Genomic DNA, 9,948 nt, shown 5'->3' on the forward strand with positions numbered 1-9,948 from the left:
TACAGACAAATAAAATGTAATATACCTGGGGCTTGGGGTTTAATAAATTAATGATAATGACCATGGCCAGTTTGCCGTGTGACAAAAAGTGGATTAAGATTGTGGGTAATGTTTGAGGAGAAGTTAGGTTCAACCGGGTTTGTAAGGGGAGGGACATGTGAACTGGCAATCACAGGTGAAGAAATGAATAAATATGGAAAAAAATTATTGCCCCCACTGGGTGTTATACTTAAACCAGATGAAACTTGTTCGTATTATCATATTCATCAATATTATTTTTACCACTAACACCATCTCCATTATTATAATTATTAAAATATTACAATTGATATCTTCTTCCTCTTCCACAACGCTGTTTAGTTATAGAAAAAAAGTGACAAGACAGATCTGACGTTTGCCAGCTCGCATTAACGTACAGGTATGTATCGCATGTAAGGAGGAATATTCTTCATTTTAAATCTATGGCAATCTCTCATAAGAGCATCTGAAGCAGGCAGGCACGTTGCTGAATCGTTCTATGTTTGTCTTCATATATAATTTATCATTATTATTATTATTATTACAATTATTATTATCATTATTTATCTTCCTTGTCATCAGCATTAATTGAGAAAAAAACAATAACTAATTTGAAGACATGCACAAAAATATCAATCAATCAATCAATCAATCAATCAATCAATCAATCAATCAATCAATCAATCAATCAATCAATCAATCAATCAATCAATCAATCAATCAATCAATCAATCAATCAATCAATCAATCAATCAATCAATCAATCAATCAATCAATCAATCAATCAATCAATCATCCATCCATCCATTCATTCACTCATTCAGTCATTCTTATTACTCACCGAACATCATCATCATCACTTTAGTCGTCAACATCATCACCGTCGTCATGCAAGTAGATGACATGAGTTTAAAATGACAACTTAATCTCATGTTAACAAAGTCTTTTTTATTTATCTCTTTACAAACTTCTTTTGAAAAATGTTTCTTTTTAATAATGAAAACAAAAAAAAGCATCATCATCATCATCATCATTATCATCATCATCATCATCATTTAATCGGTTATCCTCTAACACCAACGACACATCATCGTAATCGTCATCATCATCGGCGTCATCATTACATTACATTACGTATATATTTTATTTATTTACATTTGTTGACTTGATGTTGGCCCATAATTGCCATTCAGCTGCTGCTGCTGCTGCTGATGTTGAGAACTTGGTTGTGGAGATGGAGAAACGCTTCCATCACTATTAATCTGTGGCTGCTGTTGTTGTTGTTGGTACTGTTGTTGTTGTTGATGTTGTTGTTGTTGGTACTGTTGCTGTTGTTGTTGCTGCTGCTGCTGAGAGTACTGAGGATGATGAGTTAGAATGGGAGTTTTTGGTGGTGACTGTTCCATCATGTGGTTGCCGGGGTTGTAGGGGTAAGCCGACATTGGTGATGGTGAGGAGGTAGATGAGGATGGTGAGAACAACATGGCTAGCTGGGAGTTGTTGGGTCCACAGTACGAAGAGTTGGAGACGGGTAGGAACGCCATGACTTCGGCTATGTGAGTCTTCAGATCGCGCAACTCCCTGTCCTTCTGGATCAGTAGGCCTGCGTTCACAGAATTTTTTTTATATATATTGCTCTTAACATTCGATATTAGCAGGCAACACATCTTATAAAGAAGTTAAAAAGATACAGGTGGAGATCAGTGCTAGGATTTTAAATGCATTCGTCACGTGCTACGTCATCAGGACTCCTAAACAACTTTATATTATATTAGCACTCAAAATGTTTGTTTTTCGTTGCTGTCTTTAAAAAAAACCTAAGGTTAAACGGACGGTCAAAATTCATTCTTTGTATGAACCAAACAAAACAACCAATTTGACCAAGCAAAAATCAACGAGCCAACCAGCAGCCAGCCAGCCAACCAATCAACCCACCAGCCAACCAACCAACCAACCTTGCTGTATTTCAATTTGTCTTTTGGCGTCACCAAGAGCTGAGAAGAGGTCGAGTTTCAGTCTTGTCTCAGAGCTCAAGCTGAGCTCCAGCTGGCTGTTCTTGCTCTGCAGAACCACCAGTGCACTCTTCAGGACCTCTGCCTCTTGACTGGAACCTTGCTGTTGCTTCATTGACTGTTCATTGGTTGGTCGATTGAAGGGTGTTTTTGGGGGTTGGTTATTGTAGGTGGTTGATGTTGGTGTTGCTGTTGGTTGTCGATTGATTGATTGGCCGATTGCGGGAAAACAAATCAACACAAGCAACAACTTGTTTGACACAAAAAAAAACCCACAAACACAACATCAGCATTATTAACGCTACAACAACAACATGCCAGACAAAACAACAACACAGTGTTTATACCTGAATATCATTTTCTAGTTGTTTGATCTTGTCATCTTTACTCTTCAAATCATTCTTAACTTTCTTCAGCTCATTATCTAGTTCACTTTTACTCGATTTACACATATCCGATATACATTCAGATCTGTTCAAGAATTTGTATGTGTGTGTGTGTGTGTGTGTGCGTGAGGGTGTATGAAAGACACGTAGGCGTGTTTGTGTATTTTACTAATAAACTTTAATACATAATAAATACTAATAATACAAGGTTAATTTAACCTAATTATTGTATGTATGTGAGTGTGCATGTAGGTGTGTTCAACAATGAACATAAGGAGGCATGTGGATGAAATCAACAATCGTTTCAAAAAAATCCACATTATTTTGAAAATTTTTGCAATGTGAACATGAAATACGAACAAAAATGAATATTTAAAGAGATAGGATGGCATTGGGTGTGTCGCTGGAGCCAATGACGATTGCAATCTATAATGGAACTGTTGTTGCTGTTGTTTGTTCGTTTGTTTTCTCAGCGCTTCAGTGCACTCAATTAACATTTTTTGCAAACACCGTGCAACAAAATAAATTATTCTCTAAAACGATTAAATGTGGAAATGTAAACAACACGAATCTATCTATCCTGCCGATTTTACTTTTAGCATATTCGTACATTGCACGAATGCAATTTAAAAGCACCTGACTCCATCCAAGGATATGTATGAATGCAATTTCATTCCGGTGTAACGACGACGACGATGATGGGGCAGGCGATATTTCATGTGCTGGACGTGCGACGCATTATGCAACCCAAATTAATTCGGCAAGGAAGTTTGCAAGCAGCTAGACAAAAAATATTTGCAGCACAGCTTACCAGCAAAAACCACCAAGAACGCTGATTTTATCAACTTTCCGACTAACAGACTGATCAAAATATTGCACAACATAACCTCCACCCACATACTCACCCACCCAATTAAACAAAATTAGGTCAACCAATAAATTACGAGGAAAAAGATGACCCACTTAATAGCTGCAGCGGCTGTTGAGGCCTTAAACAAGGCGGCAGCCGCTTCTTCCGCCTTTTTCTTCTTTTCAGTTGTTAGCTGGTTCTCCAATGTAGCCTGTGAATGTTCGAACGGGATTTAAATGGATCAATATTAAAATAATAATAATATTTATTGTCTTTAGTATTACAGTCATTAAGTATATAATTTCAATTGATCTACTCTCTGTTAACATTTTACAAGGTGGCTATGGTTTATATGTCGCTCGTTAACTTCAACATAGTCTTCTTAATTTTGTTTTGAAGCAAATAAATATATATCGAATATTTTTATTTAAGAAAAAAACGGAAATCTTTCTAACAAATTGAAATAAATATACAATCTCGACCAAATAAAAAACAAAAAAGTTTCTGTTTCGAAATTCGAGCATACATAAAGACACACACACACACAATCTAGTCATACAACACAAGCAGAACAGATAATGTTCGGTAAAAGTTTCTCAAAAATATTTTGGAAGTTTTTATATTTATAAAATAATAATAATACCACCATGTAATCAATTTCTAGATAAATATTCGTTTGTAGTATTAGCAATAACAGTAGAAGTAACAATAACAGTAGCAGTAGTAGCAATAAAAGTATTTATTACCTTTTGTTTCCTCTCCTCAGCCAATCTCCTCTCAGCAATGGCCAGGTTCTGTTTGTCCTGCTGCCTACCAAGGATCTGTTTCTGTAGTCTGATTGATGATGTGTTGAAGGTTTCACAACATCATTAATGTCATCTCACATTTATTTGTTCAACACCATCATCCTTACGTCATCTTTATTAGTGTCATTTTATTGTCATCCTTATCTACTTGTATGTATATTTCATACTTCTCACAGCATTAACAATAATCTTACTGAAAATATCAACATCTTTGATGCAGTATTATCAATTCGATTACACCATTAGCATCACAACCATACCGGCACATCAGCAGCGTCATCATCAGCAGCAGCAGCAGTTGCGACATCCTCGCCATTATTATGAACAACTAACTTGGCTTGTAGACTTTCATTATCTTGTCTGAGTTGGTTGAGTTCAGCCTTGGATGACTTCTCGGTGGCTGACAGGTTGGATATTTGAGATCGAAGTTCTGATTCAACATTTTTTGAGATTTGCAACTCGCACCTCATCCTCTTCACGTCTGCCTCCAGCCTACTGTCAATCAAATATCACGTAATCATCATATTACTGTGAATGTTATCCCAGTGCAAAAGCAATTAGTAAAGTTTAAGTGAGCAGAAATCTTTATTATTAATAACTGTTGATGCAGTTGTAGGGGTGGCCAACCTATTGTTGCCATGCACCAGTTTTTTCAATTTCAATTCATATGCGCTACACAAATTTTTTCATAGTTCCTTTTTAAAAACGTAGCCAAAAACTATATAAACAAAAAAATATCGCGAAATTTCAAAAAAGACCTGCGGCTGAGCATGTCCTGATGTACCTACATGCCACAGCCTAACTAACATTCATAGGTTGAAAAAAGAGGATTTTTTAATTTATAGAAGTATCAATAAAATTTTAAATGTTTTTATTATTTTTAAATTAACATCAGGCATGATTTTTCCTTCCTCTTGTATTATTTTTGGGACCTAATGCGCCACTTGTAATTGTGCAGTGCACCACAGTTGGCACATAGTAACGCATTGTACTGTACCACCGGCTGGCCACTCTTGATATAAAGTATTAAGGTAACTGGTGATGGTAAATATTTGTCAGATAAATCAACTATGACATACACGCGCACACACACATACACACACACACACGTCATACATTCATCATACACATCAAGACAGAGCACAACAGACGAGGATCTCTTCTGTATTTGAAGCAGGTAGGACCAGGCACGCATGCCTTGCGCCATCTTCTCGCCTACAACTTCTACAATTACCATTGGTAATTCTACAAGTACTACTACTATCACTGCTAATTCTACTTTAGCTCCAACCAGCAGACAACAACACAACAACAAACCAACCTAGCTAACAATGAGTCCTTATCCCTATTACTACTACTGGTGCTATTATTGTTGTTAGAGTTACTACCAGATGAGATGTTGGCAGTACTAGTTGCAGTAACATTCACGTTGGAAGCAGTAACGAGGTTGATGTTGCTGACGTTCGAGCTGTTGATGTTGTTGCTACTGTTGACAACTGTATTCTGACTATTTGCAACATTGTTGGCGTTGCATGTTGAAACACTGGCCGTCGAGGCCAAATAATTTGATAACTTGGTCTTTTTAGATTTTATAGTAGTTTTGACTGTACCATTTTGTGCTGGTGAGATAGTGAAATCGTTACAATTACTAGCCGTTGTGTTAGTGAAGGTGTTGTTGTTGTTGCTGGTGCCACAAATGTTGATGCTTTCAGTTGTTGCTATTGTTGTTGGCGTTGTTGTTGAAGATGAAGAGTTGTTGTTGTCTAGCGTGTTGTATATGGAATCACTGTGAACTTGCTGTCGTAAAAATTGGATGAATGTAAGTATATAAATATAAATGATAATAATGAGTTAAAAATAAATAATTTATATAGCACTAATTAAAAATTTCTGAAAAGTGCCGCCACAAAAATCACTGAAATAAAAGAAACCGAAAAATTTCCAAAACGTAAAATAAAATAGAAACGAATACAGATTTTTTATTATCCTGTCAAAAACAAATGTGTTTCAAAAATATTTTTCAAGAGTCAATGCTCAATCCTGGTGTCCTCAGTTATTCTGGCAGTCCATTCCACAAAATCTTCAATCTTCCTCGGACATGTACGTAGTTGAGCGGGGCCAAAAGCCATCGGATTCATACCAACAGACCTCCAGTGATGCCTACCGAAACATTCCATATCTTTTCAAGTATTTCCATAAAGTACCAAAGCATGAGTACATTCATGGCTGTAAACACAACAATGCATGTTTCAAACATTAATTTTTTTTCGACGTTCAACGGATGAAGATCTCTTAAGATCGTCTTTACGTGATTGAACTTTCAACACCCAACAACAATTTTTGTCGCTCAATTCTGAATGGATTGAATCAATGCTCTGGATTTACAAGGGGAACCATGAAATAAAATGTTGCAATAATCCAGATGTGAATGTTTGAATTCATGCATCAGGGTTTGTATAATTGATTCGTCCAATTATTTAAAAAGTCGATGTATTCTTTGTAGCTAATATGTACATGTTGCTGAAAGAATTTTCAGATGATCCTTCATTGACAGTCTAACACTGACAGTCCAACACACATCCCAAATTTAATGCTTTTTCACAAAATTATATGTTTCTTTCTCCAATATTTTCAGAATTTAAATCTATCTTTGACAGCTACTGCCAAACTTCTGTTGGAAAAAAATTTGATTTGCATCTATTTAGTTTGATCCAGATATCTGTTAAACATGTGAATAGTTTCTGAATAACGGATTGAAGAAATTCTGGTATGCTGGTGACCACTATTCCCTGGATGTAATGTGCAAAGGCATGACACATGAAACCAAACCACCGAATGATCTCAAGAACTACTGCCCGATACGACCAGTCAAAATTTGTCCCAAAAGTGAACTTTGTGGCAAACCCTACGGGATGCTGGCCACTTCAGAAAAACCGCTGCTATATTTAACCTGATGAGTTAGCCCAAGTAAGTAGGTAAGAATTGCCTATATAAATATTATATACACACACACACACAAACACACACACACACACACACACACACACACATATATATATATATATATATATATATATATATATATATATATATAAACCAAATTCTTGACAGTATGTAATAAATTTCACAGATTTATTAGTGTTTATCAGCTCATTTTCGAATTTTTCAATTTGTCTTAGTAAATATTGTTTTTACTAATAGCTTCTGAATAACATAATAATAACAGTAGTAAAAAAATTTACCAAAACAAATTGAAAAATTCAAATATAAGTTAATAAACACTAATAAAGCAGTAGAATTTATTAGGATATATATATATATATATATATATATATATATGAAGTTTTAGTTTTGATGATTTATAAATTCTTTCCGGCATAAGTTTAGTTCATTCTTGGCAATGCAATCAACATCACAGTGATCTCATTGATGAATTGTTGAATATATATATATATATATATATATATATATATATATATATATAGTATATATTTAAAAGTAGTGTACATTATAAATATTTTTGTGTATACGTTTAATAAAAATAAAAATAACAATAATAAGAAGAATAATGTCATTTTAAATAGGCAATGACAACCGACTGAGGCACATTATTAATACTAACCAATGATAACGCGCTGATTACTTGGATGGATATATGATAAATTAAATTAACGTGAAAGGGGAAAAAATTGAAGTCACTAACAAATGCGCCATCTTGTGAATTATTTTCATAGAAATCATTATCATAACCGCCTGTGAGGTGATGCTGTTGATGCTCTTTAGACTTTTTAACCAATGAACCAACATTATTATTGTTACTACTATTATTAATATTGTTGTTGTTGCTGCTGCTGTTGTTGTTGTTGTTGTTGCCAGTTAAAGACTCCTTAATATTGGACATAACCATGGAGAAGAATGATGAAGATGTTGACAACAAAGATGATGACGATGAAGATGTGACGTTGTTGTTGTTGTTGAGTGATGTTGATGCAACTGCGTTGCTGCTGCTGTCTTTCGTGGTGGTGGTGGTGGTGGTGGTCGTGTGTGTCGTCGTCGTAGTTGTCGTCATCGTCGTCAACAACGAATGAGCTAGCGACACTACTGTTAAATGGTGACAAATAGAATGGCGATGATGACACCAGTGACAATCGACAACGTAGTAAAAAATAATATTATTAATTGGAAGTGCTAGCAAAACTTTATGTCTCCATATTAAAAAGCTCAACTTCTTGGCCAAAATTACGCTCGTGACCATAATCAGAGTGTTGGAGTCGGTTGGAGATTTTGACGGATTCGGATTTTTTTATCTGACTCCAGAAAATGATATTTATTTTAAAAAAATTTTTAATATTGTTTAAAAGTTTTTCTGAGATTGTGTTATTTAGAGGATAAATATATGTAATACAGACAATCATTTTTTATACTGAAAATAAATGACTAAAATCACAATTTCCATTCAGTATATTGTAAAACATAAAAATAAAGTAATTTTACTAAGAAATACAATTACATTGACTGATTTTAAGTGTTTTTGAAAGTATTTTTTATTTAGTAGTGATAATAAGGTGTAATTATGATGCAAAAATGAAAATATTTTTCATTTAGCAGTGATGTTAAGGTAAAATTATGATGCAAAAGTTAAAAAAATTTTTCTGGAATTCAATTCGGAACCAGGAGTAGGGGTCAAAAAATTTTAGTAGGAGCGGGATTTTTTGAGGGACCGGAGTCGGACATAATAAAAAGTAAATCATTGAATGACGAGAAAATGAAGACGATGAAGACATATATATATGGTGACGATGATAATGACGACGATGATAATAACATATCTGATGATGATGATGATATATATATATTCATCATATATAAAAGACCATAATTAATGCAGTAATTTATGAAATCTACCTAATTCTAGCGATGGTTAGTAAAATGTAATAAAAAAATTATCAAACGCTAAAAATTCGGTAGATGTCATAAGTTGCTTCACATATATATATATATATATATATATATATATATATATATATATATATATATATATATATATGTTGGTATAGACCATAAGATATATAAGATATAAAAATATATATATATATATATATATATATATATATATATATATATATATATATGTTGGTAATAGACCATAATTTTTACAATATTTTATAAATTCTACCGAATGTTTGGCGTTAATATGTTTGTAGTTCGTTTCTTTGATTTTTCTCACTAAAGTTTTTTGGTGAACTAAACGTCACCGTTTCCATCGTCATAATCAAACATTCGGTAAAATTTATAGAATATTGTAAAAATATATATATATATATACACATATAATTATCATCATCATCGTTAATGTTTACGCTTTTGTGATTCTATTTTGTGATGCGTTTGGTCAGACGATCTATGACTCATCATTAAAGCAAAATACACTATCGTCGTCGTATTCATTGTCATCATCATCATCATCGTCATCATCATCGTCATCATCATCGTCATAATTATTTTCGTAATAATCATCATCGTCGTCGTATTCAGAACATATATCATCATATATGAGTTGATAAGGTAATGACAATGATCAAATACAATTAGCCCAATAATAATAACAAAATTATTCATGGGCCAAAGAAAGAAACAGCAACACAACAATAGCAAGAAGAAAATTTGTAGAATCATTGATTGACGTGACTGAAAGAAAATCTGATAACTCATTACCGCATCATTATTTGAACAACTACTATCACCAATGTAACCATTACCATCCTCCTCCATCATCATCATCATCATCACAAATCATCACCATCACCAGCCATCATCATCATCACCAGTCATGTTCATCCTCACCAGCCATGTTCATCCTCACCAGCCATGTTCAT

General features: G+C 34.0%; 1 protein-coding gene across 1 annotated transcript; it reads right to left on the reverse strand.

Moving 5' to 3' along the window:
- Positions 1–1,169: 1,169 nt before the first annotated feature.
- Positions 1,170–4,575, reverse strand: HELRODRAFT_91322 (hypothetical protein; the record flags this gene model as incomplete). Its single annotated transcript, XM_009033777.1, has 6 exons — positions 1,170–1,621; positions 1,974–2,148; positions 2,378–2,501; positions 3,380–3,477; positions 4,013–4,093; positions 4,399–4,575. Coding segments are annotated over 6 exons (1,107 nt in total), but the record flags the coding sequence as incomplete, so codon positions are not given.
- Positions 4,576–9,948: the final 5,373 nt, after the last annotated feature.

This window comes from Helobdella robusta, assembly GCF_000326865.2.
Source record: "Helobdella robusta unplaced genomic scaffold HELROscaffold_98, whole genome shotgun sequence".
Taxonomy (NCBI): Eukaryota; Metazoa; Annelida; class Clitellata; order Rhynchobdellida; family Glossiphoniidae; genus Helobdella; species Helobdella robusta.